We start from the raw sequence: 23,989 nt of genomic DNA, 5'->3' as shown, positions 1-23,989 counted from the left end.
AGAGCGAAGTGTGTTTAATTAAAAAACAAAATTGCAATAGATTGCACTCACATGCATTTTTTTTTTTTTTACCCAGAAATGTTATTTACCATTAGTAGTTACACCTATTTCGGCTATACTGCACTTTTCCGGAAAGTGTGTGAAATATTGCTGCATGTTTTGAATTGGAGCAAAAGGAAAAGAGTGGACAAAAAAAATTCAATTTATAATTTTTCAACTACTTATCCAAAATCTACTCAAAACATGAGTAGATTCTTGGGCGAAACTGAAGTAGAAAATGTTTGCATTTTCATTGGTTTCAATTGAACAATATTTGTTAAAAGAAATAAAAGTGTCGGTCTTTGAGTAGCTTGTCATTTTAGGCTAAATTAAAGAACTGAGTTGACTAATCATTTGCAGATTTTTCAGAAATAAATATTCATTTTGATTTACATTCAGTCAATGCTGCCAAAATGGCTGCAAGATACAAAATAAAAACATACATTACAGGAATTGTTCCTACAATTAAATATTGCACCCAGATTTCATCAGGAAACTTCCTAGCGCATTCTAATGTTTTCTGGGGTATAAAATAGACACCAAAGATCTTTTGTGCTCTGCACTTCAAAAGAACTTGGAGGCTCAGGTTTGTATGTCTCTTATTTCCTAAGTTAATGTTTTATGGTTGCTTCACTTCCATTTATACGGATGATCTAATCTTCATCCTTGCACGGAAGCAACGGTTGCAATCTGTCATTCATCACTTGAGGTCGACTGTCGGGTCACATGATGTCACCTGAACCAACCTCATTAGCAGACAAATGTCAGTGGAGATGGCAGCTCAGGAAGTTACTTTTACCCAAGGTCTCTGAAAGCTGCAAACAGATATTAAGAACAGGCTTTTCCAACTCTGACCCAGGCTAATGCGAATATCTTCAGAATTGATTTTAGTTGGTTCCTGTGTTTGTGTTCGCTGGCCCTTCCTTCGCTGGGCTCTATGAAGCCGATTTGGACCTGGGCAGTGTTGAACATTGCTCCGCCCTAAATGAAAAATATCCATTCAACCCGTGGGTGTTTCCACACAAAGGCAGTTCACCTGTTCACAGCAGGCAACGTTAAGCAGGGCCGCGTTTAACATCAGCGCCCCTCTGCTCTCCCGCTCTACGCCTATATGGCAACAGCTGCATGTCTGTTTGTGCTCGGATACAAATTAAAAGCCGTAGTTACACATCCGTATCCACCACTGGCCTCCAGTTGTTTTGCTCAGAGCTATTTGCTCATTGTCATGGCGTTTCCTGTGTTCTATTGAGTCAGAGTGATTCACCACGGAGGAACGTAGGGTTTTTTTTTTCTCTAGTTCAGCTCTCTGATTTACAGAGCTTTATATCACCATGGAGCAAAGGTTAAGGGGGAATTATTATTGACACTGCATATCACAAAATCCAAGGTATTTCATCTGGGTTATGTGTAGACAAAAGTCTGGGTGTTAGCCAGGATTTTAAGTCACAGGTCAACACAAAGCAGGGTAGAACTGTGAAATGGAAAGAAAACAATGCAATTTTCAACATTTTACATTGATAAGAAGAAGAATCTGAAGTTCAGCCCGCCTGGTCTATAGAACTTTGCAGAAGTACCTTTTGCCGCACTTACATTTGTTCTGTACAGTTTGTCTCCACCAGCGTTGTGCCTATAGAGACTGAAATATCTTTCCACTGCATTGCCATTGCAAAATAGCTCAAGTTCAGTAATGCAGAGCATCTGTGAACCTCAAGTTTTGTGGTCTTGTGGTCAATTAGATTTAAAACTAACTAGACCATTCTGACATTTGAATATGCTTTGAGCTAAAGAATTCCATTGCACCTCTGGCATAATGCATTTATGGGTGAACCTCTGCCCCAGCTCAGCTCTTTGCATATTGGGATAAACTCTGACCAGGTCCCCTGTCCCCAATGAAGGAGGATCAGACAGAGAGAAGTCTGAAGAGAGCCAATGAGCTGAACACATTCTTCAGCAGGTTCATGTCAGCAACGAACTCAACATCCTTCTCTGCCATCAGCGTCTACAACAACTCTTTAAACAAACCTGCATAATAAGCGTCACGACATTTGCTTTACCTGTGGGATTAGAAAAGAATTGAATTTGAATTAGATTGAACTTGAAGAAAAGTATCTCCAGAGCATGATGCTGTCACCCGTTTTCAGAGATCAGGATGACTCTGTTACATCCCATACTCCCCACGCGAGGTAGTCACAGCCTCTCAGCTAACGTGTATAATGTCAAGCTTTTAAATTTGAAATATTTGTTACAGGGTCACTAGACTGAGTCTGTCCACCATTATTGTTTTCATGGCTTTAAACTGATTGAAAACTTTAAACTGAAACTGAATGCCTCACCCCACATCCCGTCATCATACCCCGCCAGCTTGATTTCTGAGAGCTCTCAGCTTTGCAGGATATCGCTGTCTCCTTTTCATGAATGGTCAGACACTGCTCAGAGACGACTTATCTTTGCACGTTTGTAACTGAAATGTTTTGTGAAAGACGCTCCTGTTTTAATGTGGGGATGGTGAGTTCGGGATGATGTGCAGTGTTATTTTTCCGCCGGGGTTTGTAATGTAGGCCAAATATAGTTGTGGGTGATCTGAAGATATTAGACCACAACGGATTAGATTGTGTTGACAGTCTGCCACATTCTATGGATTACAGTTGCTCAGACATATCAGTTTTGTTTTCCCCCTCTTCAGCGTCATAAAGTAGATTTCACCTAGCAGCGTTAAAATGCTTACTGATCTCAATGGTAGCATGATGGCATTTTAGTATTAGCATGGTTACAATTATTGATTGTGAATTCATCCATCCATCCATTTTCTGACCCGCTTAATCCCTCATGGGGTCGCGGGGGTTGCTGGTGCCTATCTCCAGCGTTCACTAGGTGAGAGAGGCAGGGTACACCATGGACAGGTCGCCAGTCTGTCGCAGGATTGTGAATTCAATTACTGTTAAAGCTACATTTAGTGACCATGCTTTTTAAAGATCCGACCTTTTTACCCTTCTGTTAAAGGGACTGTGTCAGACATGCTGCAGCTATCGCGAGTAACAGGAGCAGTAAAAGTAGGGCAGGGTTAGTTCAGCCAAAAAAAGGATTACCAGGTTTTTAATGCAGATCTACTTCCTTATAAATGAATGTGCAAGGAAGGCTTTTTAAAGATGTTTTATCCTCACTACTTGCAAAGGGGAATTAGTCCTCTTCTCTGGATGTATGATGCCATTTGCATTTCTTCACTTCTGTTCTGGCTTGTGGTCAAATTGAATATGATTGGTTGGTGCGTGAGACGGGACAGAGGAGTGGTGCCATCTGTTGGCCGTGCAGACTTGACTGAGAGACCTCCTGTCGTTTGGCATCAGTCTGCCTCATGCTGTACCCGCGGTAAGTTTGGCTCTCACATGCTCTGTTAACATTTGATTGCATGCTTTAGTTTTATTTTTGGTATTGTAGAACGAAACGCAGAGCTTAACTGAACTGTGAGCGTAATTTTTTTATGTTCAGGTCTGTGAGCTGCTCCAAACAGCTGTCCAGCCAAAAGAAGAAAAGGTTCGAACATCTTTGTTAAGCACAACGCAGAAGGCAGAAGAAACCCGCTCCAGCGATGGGGAGTAGGTTAGCTGGGTGTTTGCACTCCTCAGGAGAATCTACATGGCTATTTGACTGGCTAGCAGCACTTCAGATTTATCGGACCACCAGCATTATATCCGAGGGTCTGACGACACTTGAAAGGGCAACCAAAACAAAAATATGCCGGGTTATGCCTCTATTTAAAATGTCATTGTCTTGTCAATACCCTCACATTAAAAGCCTTATCCCGTTATAGAGCACCACCAACATCCAGTAGCATAAAGCTAATTAGCACAGCTTATTCTAGTCGTAAAACCTCTGAACGCTGGGTTTATGGGGTTTTCCTGCCAAGTAAACACAAATAAAACATAGATCATAACCTGATCTCGAGTACAAAAAGCTCTCTTCTCTCGCATTCAAAACCAAAAACAAAAGTTTTTTGCCAAAAGTCGATTGAAATCACATTAGTCATTCTCCACCCTCAACAGCAGGGGTGCCACTGAGACAACTTAAACATGCTAGGAGAATAAATACGAGCAGATGGGCCTGAAGACAACCAGCGGTATCCCAGTATCTCCTTGCTAACATGATGAGATACCCACAGGGGAATTTAAAAATCTTTCTGGGGGAAATTAAATGCTAGCTATAGCCACTTTACCACTGGCTCTATTTGCCCGGCTCTACTCGCTCCAGGTACTTCGAGAACATTTCAGCAACCGTTTTGTAACCAGCTTTTTTCATCTCTGCCCAGGAGTAGGGTCCAGCCAGAGCGGAGTAGCGCCAAAATGTGACGTGAACAGACACTAGTCGCTAATTGGTCGAGGGCGAGGAGCAGCAAGAAGGTTTTTGCTGAGGGAGTCCAGGAACAAGTTAAACTGAATACCAACAATATTAATATTAAGCACCTCCATGAACACAGTGGGTCTAACTGAAATTAAAATTTTACTATTTATAACACAAGAAAAGTCTTGTATGTAAATATTCTTGAGGCATTCACCACCTTCTGGCAACACCAGGTCTGCTGAAAATCTACACGAGAAGAGTAGAGTGGAGTAGAGAGGACGGAGGAGTAGGGTAGGGCAAGGCTGGTGAATGCTGAATATTGTTTTTTGTTATTCATACTGTTACAAAGCTATTACGTAGCAACAGTGAACTTGTGCAGTTTTTCCAGTACCTTTCTGTTTGAGAAACAGTGTACTTTAAGTTTTAAGAATTTGCACAAGTATTAAAGGCCAATTGTGCTTCACACGGTCGGCAAACTTGTGCAAGATGATTAGAATGTTTAGAAAGGCCCTTTGTCTTTCTTTAAGTAGCACTTTTATGGATGTAATAATGGCTTTGTAGTAAAAAAAGTTGCAATGTTTTTGTTATATTCCCAACCTGTTTAATATTGGTCTGGTCTGATAAAAGTATCTTTGCTGTATCCCTAGCATGGCTTGATTTCTTCTTGCACATCTGACAGCTGTCCTCTCAGCAGATCCTCCCTGAGCGGTGGATCTCCTCAGCTCTTCTAAAGCTAACCTGAGCCTCTTGACTGCTTCTCTTATTAATGCCCTCCTTACCCTTCAGTTAAGATGGAGGGATAAGCCTTTGTAGCCTGAACGTTTTGCTATACTCTTCACATTATCAGATTGACCGGTGCTGTGAGAGATCCCTGACCTGCCTGCTGTGTCCCTTGGTCTTCATGATGCTGTCTGCTTATTAATATTCTTGAGCAAAGCTCTGAGGTCTTCACAGAGCAGCTGCATTATTACAACGATGTTTCATTATACACTGCGGCCTCTAGTTACTAATTAGGTGATTACTGAAGGCAACTGGTTTCACTGAAATGTATGGGTCTCAGATGAAAGGGGGCAGGATATAAATACATGTCAAACCTTTCATATTTTCATTTGTCAAAACAAAATCCTTTCACGTCAGTTGAAAACTGTGCTCTGTTGGTCGATTCTAAAAAGCAAATACACAAAAAGTTCATATATTAAAGCAGTTAAACCTGTGCAGTTTCCAATGCTTTGATACAGACAGAGATTGGTGAATTTTGAGTTGTCTATCGACTTTCTCTCCATCTTATCATCGCAGGCCGAGCAGGACTCCACACTGATCCAATCCACCAAGCACTGACATAAAATAATTGAGTATTGACCCGGTCCAGCAAACGTTCCTGGCGCCCCTCAGATCTAAACCCCATGAAAAGAACAGCGAGGGGACTCCTGTCGTCAGCGGGAGGTTGTATAAATAAACCAAATTCCAGCAGCTATCTCGCATCAACATTGGCAGCCGGGCTGAGTAATTGATCTCTTGGGATTGTTTAAGCTCTCCTTCCCACATTCAGGAAACATCTGCCAAAAATAATGAAACAGAAGCAGCAAAGCGGCGGGGCCAAAACAGAAACCCTTTGCTTTCATGCTGCTCTGCAGGCAGGACCCAGCCAAAAAAAAAAAAAAATTGTACATCTCACATTTAAAATAAAAAAAATGCAGCACTTAGGAAACCTGTTCAAACTCTTTTCCACATTTAGTCACATTAGAACAACAACCTTTAAGGCATGTTGTGGGGGTATTATGTGAAAGACCAGCACAGAGCAGCATATAACTGTAGGAAGAAGAGTTCTAGTTTTGAAAAAAATTAATAAAAGTCTGAAAAGTTTGGAGTACACTTGTAACTAATCCCCCCCCCCCCCTACTCTGAACTTTGAATAGTAACAGGGGACAGAGAAGCTGGTCAGGAGGGATGTGAAGATGGGTGGAGCTACATTCAGGGCCGTGGACGACTGTCTGTTGGACGCTCTAGCAGAAAAGGGACTGGGATGGAGGTTTCCCATCCAGCAAGACAACAACTTGAACAGTAGCCAAAGTTACAGTGGAATAGTTTGGTTCAAAGCATATTCATGTGTTAGAATGGCCTAGTCAAAGCCCAAATGGAAATCCAGTTGAGAAACTTGGGCAATAGTTGTTAACTTTTCTGAACAGACGGCCTCTGTCCAACCAGGAGGAAGGGGCAGAAGTGGCCTTGTGGTCAGACCAGGGTGCTTGTATCGTAAGAAGGCTGTAAGCTCCCTGGTTTGAATCCCACAGATTGCAGATCTGGGTCCATGAGATGGACCCTTAGCCCCTAATGCGCCACGGGCGCAACCCACTGCACCCTGAAGGATGGGTTAAATGCAGAGGGCATGTTTTGTTGGAATGTAGAAAGCTGCAATGATAAATAGAGATGATCCATCCATCTATTCATCCATTTTTTTATAACCGATTGTCTTTGTGAGGTCACGGGTGTACTGGTGCCTATCGCTAGCAGCCATTGGACAAGAGGCAGGCCAGTCCATCACAGGACATTAAATATTTTTACTTGACAGAGAGGAGATTACAACCAGTGCTGCCAACTTTATTTGCACTATTTAATGGTTTTGCTGAAACATACGTGGTTTTACATGACCATACATTGTTAGCTGAGAGTCTTTTTTCCACTTTTGTCTTCTAATCCACAACGTCCCACAATATTGTTTATTTTAATTAGTTTAATTAGACCCTCAATTGGTTGCTCATGCTTGAAAATTAGAAGAAATCTTTCAGGGGCCAACATTTATCACAGCACTGTGGATTTGTTATTTAGTCTAGGAGACGTCTGCTGTGAACGTGTTGATTGGTTTCTTGTGCATCTTTTTTGCTTTTTTAATTTTAACAAGTTATCAGACATTAAACCTATTAACCCAGGCTTTAATTGTTTTTGTTTTTTTTCTTTTCAGAGCTTGTTTTTTACACTTCTCAGTCACTTCTGTTCCCGTCTCCGCTCTTTGGCTCCAGGGTTCCTCCGTGTTAGACAAACTGCAAGCTTTGCAGCCTTCGCCCCGCCGTGTCATCGGCCTTCATCTACCTTTGCATCGTGTTCCCTGGTTGTTCTGACCCTACCATTGACATGACTTATTGCTTAAAGTTTGTGTTCTGGCTGTTTCCACTGACTCTCTCGCCTGAGTTGCTGCGCAGCTTGGTGCCAGCTGGCGATAACAGTGCGCCTGACCATCACCAGTCAGCACCCAGCATGGAGGAAAGCCTGTGTCCCAGTTTTCCATGCTGTCTCGTCTGACTGCTCAGCTAACGCTTCAGAACCCACAAACAACAACATCATTGGGGACTTTTTTTCTCCTCTTGGTCAACCGTTCCCATCCGATCCCCCCGCACTCACTGTGAGCAGGTTGAGCAGGTCGGTGTTGGAGTCGACGCTCGGCGGCGTTGTCTGGATCAGGGCCAGCTCCTGGAGGATGGCGTAGAGCTGCTGGGTTTTGGCCAGGTTCACCCGCGTCTTCTCCTTGTCGACCCAGTCGGGCAGCGCCACGTGCACGGCTATTAGGTCCTTCAGGTGCACGCCCAGGATGGGGAATCGGAAGCCCGAGCACTCGGAGAAGCGCTTGCGGTACTGGCTGTAATTTCCGCATGACGTCACCAGTTCGATGAGGCTGTTAAAGACCTGCGGGTGAGTAGAGGAAAGGGAATGAGAGAGTTGACAGGAGCGGTTATACACTATAAATAACTCTCTGCTGCGGAGACCGGTTCACAAGAATCCAAAATGTTCAGTGAAACTTTGCTCCAGATGGACTTACGTAACAGTGGAGACGCTGTACATCCACCCAACTGTTATCATCAACTCTCTAGTCATGTGGCTCAAATTCCTAGTTCTAAAAAGACTCTGTGTGTAGGAGGAATGGGCAAAGACAAGCAGCTCTGCAACTCTGCAACTCTCACGCAGGAGAGGTGGGCTGCTGAATCAACTTTCAATATTTCACTTTTGCTAAGTGCACCGGCACGCTGCAAACAGCGGGTCTGTGTGCCGGCATCTGAGTAAAATACAGCCCAGAAATGGAATCGTGACGGTGTAGAGGCCAGGAGGGAGCAGCTACAGCACCTTGTTGGTCTCTGCGCTGATGTGACTCTGGGTGTCTTTGAGACGGGAAATGGAGCTGTTGCTGAGGCCGCCCACCACCGCCATCAGGGTGTTGAAGTTCTGCAGCTGAAGCAGCTTCTGTCAGGGAGAAGAGAAATGCGGCTCAAATTCAAATTTTCACTCACATTTTATTTAAAAAGACAAACAACCTTTTCATAACCCTTTACATCTTCCTAAATAGTATGCCGTTTAAACTTGACGACTTGAGTCAAATCTTTTTACTGTCTTCCCAAAAAGCTTCACACAAAAGTATGCTGGAATTTTAGCCCATTGTTAGACAGAACTTGTGTAACTGGGTCAGGTCTGAAGGCTTGGGTACCACTTTACAATAAGGCTCTCCTTATAGATGGCTAGTAAATAGCTTATTAACATGTTATTAATTAATCTGTAAACACTTTATAACCTATTCATAAGTTTTAATTATGTATTAATTAAGGACGAGCAAGAGACAAAACTGGTCTGTGCTTACAAGGTAGTGACTTAGTCTGAAGTGTTTAATATAAGCAACTCCAGATGAAATATATAGTTGAACAGATTTGGTTCACTATTTGGCAAGAAACCAGTCAGTTTTGTCTCTTCCTTGCAATAAATTAATGCAATATAAACACTTACAAGTGAATTATAAAGTGTTTACAGACTAATTAATTACCATTTATATATATATATATATATATATATATATATATATATATATATATATTAACTATATACCAGCCATCTATAAGGGGACCCATATTGTAGAGTGGTACCAAGACTTGCAGTTGCGATTGAAGCGAAACGTGACTTCCTTTAGGATGGATATGCAGCAACAGATGAACAGCCACGACTTTTTGTGTTAAAAAAAAGTCTTACTCTGTCACGTCACAATTACGCTCTGCCAGCTGTTAGTCTATCATTAAACTATCAATAAATCCCAGTAAACTGCACAAACGTTTTTGCTTCTGACAGGGTTCTAAAATCTGAGCAAAGTTCACTTGGGATGTATAATTTTGTAAGTTCCTGTCGCCGATACAGCTCATCAATAGGCGAATCGCCACATGAAGCAAGCTGGCCAGCAACGTTCTCTCAGCGAGAAGAAAAAAAAAAGGAAGGCGGTGCGGTTTGAGATAGATTTATTAGGCGACCGAGAGATTTCCACCTCTGGCCCAGACGCACAACAGAACATCAATCCGTCTGAATACGCCGCGGCTTTAATGAATGTCTCTCCTCTCTGTTTTAAAGTTGGGCCAACTCTTAATGAACAGCTCTCTGCGGGGCTTCACGCTGCCCTTCATCCTGCTGGCATCTCACTGAAAATCAATGGGGTCGCAGCTGCGTGGGAGGCCTGCCACGGGGGACCATTTGATCCAGCTCAAACCCCCTTAGGGATCGATCCGCCGAGCGGCGCGGAGGGCAGCCCATCATCTGCAGAGCGCGGGCTTTATCTGGATCATACGGGCGCGCCGACGTCAATGAGGCTTCGTTGTGAGGTCCCTGCGGTGGGCGTGGAAGCAAAAAAACGCAGCAAAGTCTAACGAGGCAGGGAGCTGGGTGACGTGTAATCTTCATAATCCCAGGCAGAAAAGGCAAATTCCCACAGCGCACGGAGGGAAATAAATTGGACCGGAGCTTAGCAATGTGGGAGAAAGCGGCGCTTGGACTAATAATGCTGTTTTGCAGTGAAGAAAGTGAGTGTGAGGTGTTGGTGATGTGCACCCCACAGGAAGCTGTAATAGGACAGAACCAGCGCATGCTGAGGGAAGCTGCAGAAATGTCAAGTGCTTTAAGACTACCTGCCATGCTGTCTCTGAATACATTTAAAAGCAGCTGGAACTTCATCTTTATCACCGCGTGTCCAAGAGCAAGCCTCATTTTCTCAATAACACAGCTGAGGCCTCTAAACAGGGGGGGAAAAATTGCATGGGATAATCTTATGCATGCATCTATGGAAATTCTCACATAGGCTTTAAATGTTTCTGTTGTTGTTTTTTCATCCAGAAAAGCCTATATACAGGTTACCTCAGTTGTTAGGGCTCAGCCATTGAATCCATGTAATTTTAGTGTCCAGATAACCCACAGCTACAAGTGTGACCACGATAGGTGAGCTTCGGTAATAGCTGAACACATTCGCTGCTCTAACCCTCTTTAAGAGCTTGTATATATAATATGGGATGGAAATGGGGATGGATGGAAGGGGAAAGGAAGTCATATTGTTTTATAGTCTTAACTTCATAAACTGGAACAGACAAACAGATCCCAGAAATATAAGGACCCTCCCATGTCATGATCTGTACGAGACTGTTTGAAAGTTTAACTTTGAAACGCCGCTTTAATGTAAAGAAGAAAAACAGCAATCTATTTAACTATTTATCTATTTAGGGTGGTTGTTCCCACTGTGAAGCATTTAATCACCTCTATCGTCTCCATCCCTTTGCCTTAAGTCAGTCATACTGTAATATTCAAAATGTTAAAATTTTATTATGCTTGTTTTTTTTTGTTTGTTTGTTTCTTTCTTTCTTTTTGTAGGATCCAGCTGAAGAAACGAGATTGTCTTATGTCTCTGTGAGACAGGTGGAAATGTGTCTGCTGACTTGTCTGAGGATCGGTGTACACAAACAAGATTAAAAGACCGAGCTCATGAGTGGCATTGATTTTCTTTTTTTTTTTTTGAAGGACTTCAGATTTAACGATGCTGTTTCATACTCAATGAACTTGAACCAGCGTTGTTTAACTGGGCTCTATCTGTGAGCGAATGAAAGCTACAAATGCTGGCGGTAATCCTGATTTATAGATTTTGCTGAATTGTTTCCGCACGCCGGTCCTGTTGCTGCTGTAAGTCTGAACGCAGGAGAGGGACGCAGGGGGGATGGGGGGGTGACGCTGCAGCTATGGCTTCTGTCTCTTCTGATCTAATAACTCAATTATACTAAAACATGTTATAAATGAAAGTTTTGTAAGTCTGGGCTGTGGATTTACATCTAAATGGTGAAGTGATGAGCTATTGATGTAAAGTAGTTCCGTTTTAACTTGTATGAAGTAAAACTGGAACTATTTCTTTTTAAATTGGACAAGACTGAAGGGCTGAAGGGTCCAGAGGTTAGAGTTGCTCAACAAACAAACATATTCCTGAGACATTGCTCAGAAGCTTGATGAAAAAGCAGTTAAAAAGAAGAGAAAAAAAATTGCTGAAAGACAATCAGAACTTTTTTTTCTTAATGCCGTTTTAAACAGCTGCTGCACTTGAATCTATATCCAAATTCAGACCAGCCACAAACGCACAAGTGAAATCCTGACTAAGTATGCTGAGGGACATAGATGGCTGAGAAAACACTGGTCCAACACTAACAAACTCCAAGAAGGTTTGATTAGAAATAAATGTTGTTCTATTAAAAATGGAGATGAGTGGAAATCAGAATGTTGTTACCAATATTCCCAGGCTCTCACACAATTTATGCAGGCTCGCCTACAACTGAAATGTACATTTAGGTAATATTAGCAACAGCAAAAGAAAGTCCAAATTACTTGTGGCGATTTCAAAGAACGAAAACTTCCTACTCCCAATAAATAAATACATTTAATAAAGGGGGACGATCCTAACTGTGGTACTTCACAGGTCTCGTTGGGTAAATGCTAAAACGCGTTCAACATGCTACGACCCTTCAGCATGTGACAATGTAAGGCACATCCCACCATGCTGGCATTGAGAGTTTCCCACTAGAGAGCAAAGCCCAGATCAAGCGGCCATGCTGTTTTAATCACGACCCCTCATCAAAAGTTTGTCCGGCTCACCCTGGACTCCGATTGTTAAAAAGTTTACAGCGGGCAGAATATATGGACTGAGCAGTCAAACTCCTTTACTGTCGGAAAGGTCAAAGAAAACGGATCCGTTGATCTCATCCAACAGTTCCAGTCAATACCCGCGCCTGTCCTCTCCCCTGCAGAGACCCAGCTTCATAATAAAAACACTGGCACAAGACGGCGCAATCATAATCAATGTGACTGAAACACTAAGGAGAGCTCTGCTGGGCTCCCCCTGACAAGAGCCCTAGGCGCTGGCGCAGCCATGTATTCTGACAGAGAGACGTAGGAAACCCCGCTGAGAGCCAGCAGAACAAATCACAGCTGACTGCTGTCTGTTCTGTAGATACAGAGGAGATAAAGAAAAAAACACAGAGTGGAGGGAGACTTTCTGCGACGATGAAAACAATCCAAAAGCCGACTGTCGGCAGGTAATGAGGATGCCTTTCTCCGAGCGCTGCAGCCTATTAAGATGGAAATGCGTCTGCACTTCCTCCGCCTGACTGAAGTCTCATCCTCACCGAGGAGATGAGAGGATTGTCACATGGAGGGGGAAAAAACTCACAGCCCATCTGGCCCACTACAGCAAATGATAACATCCAGCTGAAATGAAAGCAATTACAGTGAAGCCCCCGGATGCCACTTAGAGGGATATTTCTTCAGCGAGAGGACGACAGTCTCTGCACATATGGCCAGAGAATTGGATTAGGGCGGCTAGATGTGAGGCTTTCAATGGCGTTTGTGTGAAGGATGAGGTTATTTTGAGATCAGGAATGGAGGCGCCTTTTACCTTACCTCAACAATTAGCGACTCAATAGGTGTCGATGGACGATGCTGTTGTGACATCAGCAAAGTTGGGAATTTGCTATCATGTTGGTTTTGGAGCAGAAAGTAATCACATCGACCTTACAGCCAAATTAGACAAAGACATGTTCTTAAAATATTTTTTTTAACTTTTTTTTAATCTTTTTTTTATTTGAGAAGAATCGCCAGCGAACAGGTGAACAGTGCTGAATCTACATAATGGCAGGTAGGGGTAAAGAAAGTACTGCTTAGAGTTGGCACGTCTTGGATGTCTCCTGGAGTAAGAGGGTTCTGGTGCCGTGGAGACCCAAAAAGACAAAGACAAGTAAAATAAAAAACAGAAGGCTTTTTTGTTTTTTACATTTAAAAAGATTTTCTTACATTTCCTTACTTTATTCTATGGTTACGGTTTTTAAAGGCACAGAAATCCAAACGTCTAGTTAAATGTTGCAATATGTGAAAAACTTTTAAGCATATATATATATATACGTTTTGCTGGGTGCGGAACATGCAGCGATTATACATCACAACCTGTTCTGGGCAGAAGGCCTGCTCCAGTGTTATTACAACGTTACTACGACTTGGATTCTGCCTAACCTTAATATGCAAATGCCTTTTGGCTCCTACAGAGGACAGCATGTTGTGGAACTCCCTGGTGTTGGGTCGCTCCGCAGGGGCGGCTTTACGGTAAGTGCAAGACTGAATTAGTAAGAGGGACGCTGCAGTGAATGGAAATCTTAAGAGCACTTCTAAATCTCAATATGCAAAAAAAAAAAAAAAAAAAAAAAAAACACTGAAAGGAAAAAGTTGTTCAGTCAGTACTAACAATGATCAAAACTCATCTAATTATGTTTAGTCAACACTGTGTTGTTAGAAAAGCATTTTCTCCTGCTTTAGATTAAATGTACGTCCAGATGTGAGCCACAGGGGAGGGATGGCTCTAACTGCTGATGCTACGAGCACTTGTTGTTTTCTTTGATCAGACCTTTGGGAACAAAAACATTTTATTTTTTTACAATTGCCATTTTATTTATTGGAGGCAAATTTAAACCCGGTTAGGTAATTATGGATCATCACACGAGCCAACTATTCCTTCATTTATGAGGATCTTCCCGCCGATGTAGCCACATCATAACGAGCTCTCAGAGGGCATCTTTAAATGCTGATGCTTACAAAGATTTATCAAATTTATCTGCTTCCTTTGTTCATCACTGCTGCTACCCGATGGGACATCATCAGCTCATTAGTGTGTGTCTGCGTGCAAACCCGCCTCAGCTCGGCAGTGAATACTCTAATTTGGTTTTTTTATACAGTTTTTCTGTATTTTATTATTTCCAGGCTCCTGGCTATGACCCTCCATCAGCCTGCTTCTTCATGCACCTGGAAGCGGAGAACCTCCTCAAAGATGACGTCCGCGGCCCGGGGCGACTCACCTGCGCCACTCTGATGAAATGGGATACGACGGCGGCTCTCTGCGGGGCGGTGGGCTTGCTGAGCACCATAAGCTGGATCCACTGGGAGACGCTGTTAAAGAGCGTGATGAAGCGCTCCAGGATGGGGTTGTCCACCGTGCAGCCGTGCATCACGAAGCTGTGGTAGTCCTGGAACTAAAGGAAGAGGCGGGGTGTCAACGGAAATAAAAAAAAAAAAAACACGCTCCTCTAAAAGTCAAAACGCAAACAGTAGTTTGTTATTTCATACCCACAGCTATCAGGTTTTTAAATTTGGGAGTTTTTTTAAATCTAGATGTTATCATTTCTTTCATGGATCTGTGTTTTTGGTGTATGTTTTTGTTGTTGTGTTGTATGCCTGAACGCATCTAAATGTCATCCATTGGTGCTACAGTAAAGGATGTACCAGATGCTGTTAACCACATCTGGAGAGAATTTCATGTCAACTGTATCATTAAAAATATATTTACTTAGAAAATTGGTAAGATGTTCAACACTTACTTATTTTACCCTCTGTAAGTGCTAAGATCTAACCAGCATTTGTAAAAGCAGGTTTTCTGGACTTTATTGCTTTGGCTTAAACTGAAGCCAGTATCTAGGATTGAGGCTGAATGATGGTCCAGTTGGTAGCATCTCTTGCAGTGATAACATGGCTTCATCCTGGACTTCATGCAACGTGAAGTCTGGGCATCTCCACTCTTCCTATCACATATTTACCTATCACACTTTTCCTACCACTAAATCATCTATATATATATATGCTTGAATACAGTACCTTTGCAGGTGTTTTGGGCAAATTAGCTGATTTATGTTCCAACACCATGATTTTCCTATATTTAACTTTTTCAAAATATTCTATTTCTCTGAGAGACTCCATTTTTGGGTTTCATTTTCTATGTTGAATCTAAATAATATATGTTTTTTTTCTTTTAGAAATGAGTCACTCTTGGGAGCAGAGCAAAGTCAAATCCCTTGTTTGTTAGCACAAACTTGTTGAATAAAGCTGATTCGGAATCCAATTCTGAAAAAGTATTAAACGTTTTTATGATGTTCTAGTCTTTTTGAGCTATAAATGTACCTGTGTCTGTTCCTGAGCAAGGGTGGCAATTCAATTTCACTTTGGGCTGGTTTGGTTGGTTTAGTCAGTTTGAAAAAGACACTGTGTATTTACACGATATCATTTGGTTATTCAAATTTGTTCATGATCTAAAGGGGTGACAAAAACTAACCTTCCCTGCAAGCTGAATCCTCACAGTATTTGTGCGTTCACAAACACATAAGAATCCACCACTCCCACTTAAATCGTTTGTGACTGAACAAAAAACGGTTCGAGCCAATCATGTGGCAGTATTGTGGTTTAAGGCGGGACATACTGGTGCGACAAAAACAAGAGCGGCTGAGCCCACAGCCAAACCAACATCTGTTTTTGTCAGAATCCACAATCTCTTCTTTGATAGAACAGGAAGAAGTGCCTTGACTGGCTTAGTTTTTTGGAGTTTCCCACGATGGCAGCTGCCATCGTGGGAAACTTGATACTGTGATTGGATAAAACCACGTTTTGGTTGGTGGGCACTAGGTGTCGCTTCACCCAATCAGCTTGGAGAGTTTTGTTCTTTTCCCCAAATGGATTCGATGTTAGAAGTCCCAGATTGATAATGTGCAGAACTAAAGTGCTACACATTATCAATCTGATTGACCAGATTAGACAAAAACACCAACACAGAACCAATCAGTTCAGGGGGCAGCCACTTACTCACTGCACTATTTATGGCTGGATGGTGTTGAAATAAATTAGATTTATTAGAGCTGAATTTGTAGCAAATGAGATTCTATACAACCAAATATGTGTTGGACTTATTTGCCTTAAAAACGACATTTCTTATGAAATCTATAACTAATATTAAGCTCCTCCTCCTCTTACCTCCCTGACACCAAAATAGATCAGCTCTAAAAGGGTTTTCTAACATCGAATCTGTCTCTATCTTCCAGAGACACGGCTCAAAAAGCAACAAGTATCTACAAAAAAATATATATACTGGCCTGTGAAAGCCGACTTTAGTCTTTATCGCTTAGCAACCACAGTTGACCTGTGGCATTAATCTAAGGGGCTGTAAGCAGCTTCCCTCTGGAAAGCGCGGCTCCGTCGTGGGCTGTGCTCACACTAACCAGGATCTTGCAGAAGGATTTGTACTCCAGGAAGGTCAGGTGCTCTGCCAGTTCGGATGAATCAAGGTGGTCGAACAGCAGGGACATTTTCCTCTTTTTAGACACAGATGGGACACGCTGAGTCACCTGCCGTTTCCATTTATACGAGGGCCTGTAAGGAGGGACGGAACAGTTATTGTTTGGTTTCTTTCTTTCTAGATGTTTTTTAACAGCATAATAAAAGTCATGATGACCCAGGTTTATAGCCGTTGCAAAACAAGACGTCACCAGTCCTTTGAACCATCAAAAGCCACACAGATCCAGCTCTTATTGCTAGATTATATTTCAGAAAAATTATTTATAACCCAAAAACAGCCATTTTGTTTCTAAAATGTAAAAGGAGGTTAAACTAGATTTTTTTTTTCATTTTTTTGTTTTTATTTAAAATGATTTTACTGCACAGCTCAGCAATGTCAATCACCAGGCCATAAAACAGAAGGCTGACCCACGCGGAGCGGAGACAGGCGATCAGTCACACTGTCAACAGCGCGCAGCACTTAGCAGCTGCCTCACTCACACACTGTCCAGGTCGATGAGCTGACTCTGCCTCTCGTTGCCTTCAGTGGTCAGCAGGTCTTTAAAGTCTTTCATCTGCTCCTCCAGCTCGGGGTTCAGATTGAACTCAGCGGGGAACTCAGAAATCCAGTACCTGGAAGAAAGGCCGCAGGACGAACGGCAGACAGATGAGGCAGTGCTGTACGCTGCAAATAGTCTGTTTAGTCACAGTTTGCGCAGCTTGAAATGTTTTAGAAATCCATCTTCATGGATCGTGACTCTCCCCACCAGACGGAAATGGAAAATGTCACCCGTTTTGGCACTTTCTGTTCACACGCAGCGTGCTGTGAAAGGGTTCACATTAAAACCACAAGGTTTGCCTTAATACAGTGGGATTTTATGTGATAAACAAACACAATGTTGGACATAATTCTCAAGAGTGGTGAAAAATCATGACAGGTATTTCCAAATCAAAATCTGAAAAGTGTGGAATCCTGTTTCGTTTAGCCACCTTTACTTGGGTACTCCTAAATGAAATCCACTGTACCTCACTGCACTGCAAAAAGGGAACTAAAAGTAAGTGAAATTTTCTTGAAATCAGTGTATTTTGCCTTGATTTGAGGAGCTAAATGAGACTATTTGCCAATGGAATAAGATTTTTGCACTTAAAATAGGAACAATTCATCTCCATAATCTTGTTTCAAGTGCAGTACATCTTATTATCTTATTTTAGGGGTAAAAATACCCATTCCATTGGCAAATAGTCTTATTTAGTTCCTCAAATCAATACACTATCATGTTGGTTTTGATAAAGTAAGTAAAAATTTCAAGAAATTTTTACTTACTGGAGCCGTTCTGTGAGGGCCTCGTTGGTTTATTACAAATTTGGGTTGGTCTTGAAATAAATCCGTCTAAAAAACATTCACGTTTGGGCTTGTAACGTGACAAAATGTGCAAAAGGTTGAGAGTGTGAATACCACCAGGCGAACTGAAACAAAAGGGCTAATTACAGAACCACGGAGAGAGAGACGAAAGAGCAAAAGACGACTGTTTGAAAAGTCAGAGAGTAAAAAAAGGAAAACAGGAACATGAGATTATTATCAGAATGAGAAGAGAGGTCATTACTTGACAAGGTGGCATATTCTTGTCCGACGTTCCTCAGTACAGCTCTCCTCCTGAGATCTTGTTCGTACGTTAAGGTGGAAATATCTTTAAGGCTACAAGATCTGTTTCAGGCTAAAAACTCCGTTTGAAGAAGAGAGAAGAGATTCAACATTTTTTTCCAATGCAAAATGTCCTAAAATGTGATGTTCAAGCGGCAGCTCTGTGTGCTTTGTGTTCACAGGCACACACCAGATGGAAAAACATCAAGTGTATGCAGATGTCAAAGGATACTTCAGCACGAGCTTCTTAGCCATGTCAGTGGAAGGGATGTACCAGGGATGCATCATCAGGAACATGCGGACCAAGGAGGAATCCTTCAAAGTGCCGTTCTCATCTTTCAAAACAAACCAGGTTTAGTCAGAGTGGGTCTGTAGTCACTGCACAACTTACGTTGCCAGCAAGGTTAATATTCCACACCACTAAATGCAAAACACACAAGCACATAATGCCTTTATTTTCTATTTTTTGTTATTTTTTTTGATGATGTGAATGACGAACCAAAGGCCTGGATGCACGCCTCCACCAGCTCGTCCACCGTGGCCGACTGCTCGGATAAAACGGGCTCCATGCTTCCCTGCGTCTCTGTGTTGACTTCACTTCCTCCAGTGTGTTTGGGATCGTGTGGCGCTCACTGAGCACAACAACAGACGAGACGAGACGATCAAACAGTACATCAGCTGCTGGGGCTGGAACAGTTCAAGAGTTGAGGAGTTTACATATGATCAGCATGGACATTGTAATTTGAATACATCAAAAATATTCTGTTGCCTTCGCTGAGGTTCTGGATAGACATCCGTTATAAAAGCAATGCTGAATACCCAGTTACTCATTTAAGGCAAGGGTGTCCAAAGTGTGGCCTGGGGCCATTTGTGGCCCTCTGAATGATTTTGGGTGGCCCTCAATCACAGTTCAAGAATGGCCTAAATTTGGTTTTGCCAGCTCAGATGGTTGAGGTGATACACCACACAAAAAATTGGGCAATTTTCACTGCCACGATGCCTTTCGGGGAAAAAAATTACTCATTATAATCTTCTTAAAAGGGAAAATGTGAGATGCAACAACATTTGTTTTATATATTTTAGCCATAGTTTTGCTTTTAATTTAGGTTAATAGCAAATAAGACCACAAACCTTTTACCAAAAGGCAGACTTGGGTGCACCCATTATTTAACTCAGCAAAATAAAGCAAGAATGAGCCCAATCCTGCTCTTGTTGCTGAAAACATAACACACAACAAAATAGCAACAGATGATCAACCCAAAAATGTAGGAAATCGTTTGCTGGGCAAACCTCTTTTTTATGCTTCAAACAATTTACAAATTCCTTTTCTACAGAAATCAGACTAATTTGCTTGTTTCATTAAAGTATTTTGTGTGTTTCGTTTATTGTTGAGCAGGTAACGTTTTTACCATTTGATTGAAAAAAAATGGTTATAATTTTGTGGCCCCTGAGTACTTTGTAAATGACATTATTGGCCCACATGGCAAAAAGTTTGGACACCCCTAATTTAAGGTGAAGTTGAGAAATTCGGAGGTAGTCAATCTTCATTGTTCAATCCCCAACATGCAATGCACTGGTAGCACTGAAGGCAAAAGAGACCCACAGCATGATGGTTCCACTGCTAAGCTTGGCAGATCCTACTGTTCCAGCTCAAGGTGGGCTTGTGGATCATCGTTTGCTCCTCAACATATCGGCTAATTTTCCTTCATCGGAAGGGAGAGCCTAGGTCTTCCTCCGGGCCTTAGCAAAGTGGTGACACATCAAAAGAGTTTGTACCGAGGTACAATATTTTATCTGCAGTCGTTCAGAAATGGCTCCTTCTTAGATCATCACTTTGTTTCATGGACTTTCTTATTGTTGAGTGGTGATCAATCAACTGCTGGCAAATAAAGCAATTTTATGCTGCAAAGAACAACTATGAGTTGTAGTCAATTTGAAATGTTAATGGCTTCTAGTTTGCTCAAAGTAAAAACACATTCTAGAGCCTTCTGCACCCCTTATTAAATGATTTTGGTTAATATATGTTTATATTTAAATCTGGATAGCTTGTGAAACTTTACACATTGATTTGTGGATTTTCAGGAATATCCTGCCATTTATTGCCATTTGGATATTTCACAAAATGATGCATACTAGAGATGAACAATATATAGTATCGATTAGCAACATCTCTGTGTCCAACATTGCGACTACAAAGGATAGATTAGATGCAATATTTGGGGTGCTGTTATATTTCAAGAGCAACTAAGACCCTGCAAGCTTAATTTTATGTTTGGCCAGTTGGGTGGACATTAACTACCCTTGATGCCCAAACCTGAACTACATCTTATATCTAAAGATCTGAGATGCTAAAGCTTCTGGAGGGTGATAATAGTGATGGAGAAGAATCAGAATAGAGAGGAAGATGTGGGTTAATTCTCAAAATATGCAAACGCTCACTGCAATATTTGTGATGCAAAGTACGAGGCCAGCAATGTGAATACTTCTAATCTGAGGAAGCACTTGCTCACTGCTGCCAATTTAGCAAATTTGTCGCTATATTTAGCGACTTTTCAGACCCATCCAGCAACCTTTTTTTCAAACAGGCGACGAGCGAAATACCTAGCAACTTTCTTCTGTGTTATTGGTGACTCCCCGTCAAAGTACCAACCGTTCTGGAGTTATTGTCTTGAGAGAGCAGCGAGTGCTGCTGTGAGCCTCTTCCTATAAATGCTCTCTAACTCGACAGTAGTAAGAGCGAAGAGAGCAGAGAGGAGAGCCTCTCTGTGTTCACTCGTTGCAAATATATCCCGTCCTGAATTACAGTTTCTTCTTCTCAGAAACTGTTGCACTAAAACAATTCCCTGAATTTTATTCACACACAGCTTCAATCCCTAATTCACCTCGTTCTCTATGTGCCTCTGATAACTGTTGTTTTGGTTAAAAAGTACAGTTTTGTGTGCCGTGAATTCAGGCAATGTATTAAAATTAGTAAAATATTTAAGTTTAATTTGTAGATCCAAACAATTTTATATATTGAGAAATGAATATGTTAAATTGAAAATGTTAGCCATTTTATTAATAAACTCACATATATTACTACATAAACACACAAAAGTACAGAAAATAGGTACCGTTAAGTACCAGTATCGATTCATAGGTACCAGGTATCAGTACCACATCAGTTCAAATGGAGCTAATATTTTAGCAGTGGGAGGAACAATTATTATCTTTATTAGTTTTAAATAAAAGCTATCAGAGTATTTTCAACATTTTGTCCTAATTTTTTGTGTTAATGCAAGAGTGGCAGTATTTTTAGAAAATCATGACAGTAGAACATTATCGTTATAGTATTGCAATGATTGGTCTTACTCCCTGATGCCTTTTTCATCATCAGGATGTCCCCACCCTTCTCCCCGGGCTTTAACAGCCAGGTCACCAAGCTGTAGCTCAGGTGTGGTCTGTGAAAGTTTATGCAAGTTGGGAAGCTGAGTATGAATGCTTGGTGCCTAAACTGTTACAGCACTCCCAACTATTGCAACCAACCAGTCCTTTGTGATTGTAATATTGCATCAACTGATGAAGCAATAATGATTGCACTAAAAGTGTTGTGCAATTCTGATACACAACGAATCTCATATCTGCTCATGCTTTCATTTAACCACGGTGTGCACACATAAGGTCAATTCTGAATCAGAAAACAACGGTACAGTTGCCAAGCTTGCACAGAGTCATAGCTCCGTTGATCCATCCATTCCCTTAGCTCTTAGCAGTAATGACCTTATGGGATTCTTCATAAATAAAATTAATTCCATTAAAAATAAAATAATTGGCATCCTCCCAGACATGATTGCCTCGTCCTCAGTAAGTGAGGCAGCGTTGGAGGAATCTTTAGAACCTGCGCTGTGCCTGAACTGTTTAGAAGCAGTAGAGCTTTCTGAGCAACTAAAATATTAGCGTCATCTGAACCTTCTACATGCATGTTAGACCCAATCCAAACAAAATTGTTTAAGGAGGTATTCTTTTTGATCAGTGGTCCTATTTTAGACATGATTAATCTATCCTTAGTAAATGGATATGTACCACAGGCTTTTAAAGTAGCTGTTATTAAACCTTTACTTGAAACAGCTCTGGTGAAGGTCACTAATGATATTCTCATGGCCTCAGATAATGGACTTGTGTCTGTACTTGTCCTGTTAGATCTCAGTGCTGCGTTTGATACAGTTGATTACAATATTCTCCTACAAAGACTTGAGCATACTGTAGGGATTAAGGGGAAAGCATTAGGCTGGTTTAAATCTTATTTGTCTGACAGATTCCAGTTTGTTCATGTTAATAATAAATCTTCCTCAAACTCTAGGGTCATCTGTGGAGTACCACAGGGTTCAGTCCTTGGACCAATTCTATTTACTATATATATGTTTCCGATTGGCAAAATTATCAGACAGCATGGAATTAATTTCCACTGTTATGCTGATGACACTCAGCGATATTTATCCATAAATCCTGATGAATCCAATCAGTTACTTCGACTGCAGTCATGTCTTGATGACATCAAAAACTGGATGACTTTAATTTTCCTGCACTTAAATTCTGACAAGACAGAAGTTGTAATCTTTGGACCACAGTCCTCAAAAAATAAACTTCTTAACCAATCACTTAATCTGGGTGGCATTAACCTGGCCTCTGGTAATAAAGTAAAAAATCTTCGTGTTATTTTCGACCAAGACATGTCATTTAAATCCCATATTAAACAGGTTTCCAGAGTTTCCTTTTTTCACCTGCGGAATATTGCCAAAATTAGAAACATTCTGTCCAGGAGTGATGCTGAAAAACTAGTCCATGCATTTGTTACTTCAAGGCTGGACTATTGTAATTCTTTACTATCAGGAAGTCCACAAAATGCAGTTCAAAGTCTTGAGCTGATCCAAAATGCTGCAGCAAGAGTTCTGATGAAAATCAACAAGAGGGATCATATTTCTCCAATTTTAGCTTCCCTTCATTGGCTTCCTGTTAAATCAAGAATAGAATTTAAAATTCTTCTTCTAATGTATAAAGCCCTTAATAATCAAGCTCCATCATATATCAGAGCTCTGATTACCCCGTATGTTCCTAACAGAGCACTTCGCTCTCAGACTGCAGGTCTGCTGGTGGTTCCTAGAGTCTCTAAAAGTAGAATGGGAGGCAGATCCTTTAGCTATCAGACTCCTCTCCTGTGGAACCAACTCCCAGTTTTGGTCAGTGAGGCAGACACCCTGTCTACTTTTAAGACTAATCTTAAAACTTTCCTTTTTGACAAAGCTTATAGTTAGAGTGGCTCATGTTACCCTGAGCTACCTCTATAGTTATGCTGCTATAGGCTTAGGCAGCTGGAGGACATCAGGGTCTAATTTTCTTACTCTACTGATTTCTACTGTTCTCCAGTCTACTGTTATCCAGATTTGCATTGCATTACATTGAAATGACTGTTGTCATTTCAGCTTTTAACTTTTTGTTCTCCCTTTTTTCTTCTTAGTAGGTACACCTGGTCTGACGTTCTGTTAACTGTGACATCATCCAGAGAAGACAGATCACCCGCTACTACCATCT

The 23,989-nt window shown here is 41.5% G+C and overlaps 1 protein-coding gene across 2 annotated transcripts in view; it reads right to left on the bottom strand.

Annotated features, from left to right (window-relative positions):
• The window catches only part of LOC105925570 (RAS guanyl-releasing protein 2), an 81,299-nt gene that overhangs the window by 34,803 nt on the left and 22,507 nt on the right, over positions 1–23,989 (bottom strand). For both annotated transcript variants that reach the window (XM_012861495.3, XM_021315882.2), the window contains exons 2-9: positions 18,921–19,053; positions 18,654–18,756; positions 18,384–18,440; positions 17,281–17,412; positions 16,725–16,875; positions 14,541–14,714; positions 8,488–8,604; positions 7,771–8,052 (exon numbers count right to left, since the gene is read on the bottom strand). In XM_012861495.3, the coding sequence (XP_012716949.2) occupies positions 7,771–8,052; positions 8,488–8,604; positions 14,541–14,714; positions 16,725–16,875; positions 17,281–17,412; positions 18,384–18,440; positions 18,654–18,756; positions 18,921–18,990 (1,086 nt within the window). In that variant the 5' untranslated portion in view covers positions 18,991–19,053. The remainder of the gene's footprint in view (positions 1–7,770; positions 8,053–8,487; positions 8,605–14,540; positions 14,715–16,724; positions 16,876–17,280; positions 17,413–18,383; positions 18,441–18,653; positions 18,757–18,920; positions 19,054–23,989) is intronic.

This window comes from Fundulus heteroclitus, chromosome 14 (genome assembly GCF_011125445.2).
Source record: "Fundulus heteroclitus isolate FHET01 chromosome 14, MU-UCD_Fhet_4.1, whole genome shotgun sequence".
Taxonomy (NCBI): domain Eukaryota; kingdom Metazoa; phylum Chordata; class Actinopteri; order Cyprinodontiformes; family Fundulidae; genus Fundulus; species Fundulus heteroclitus.
The sequence above is the reverse complement of the archived record's forward strand: the minus strand, read 5'-3'. Positions and strand labels throughout refer to the sequence as shown.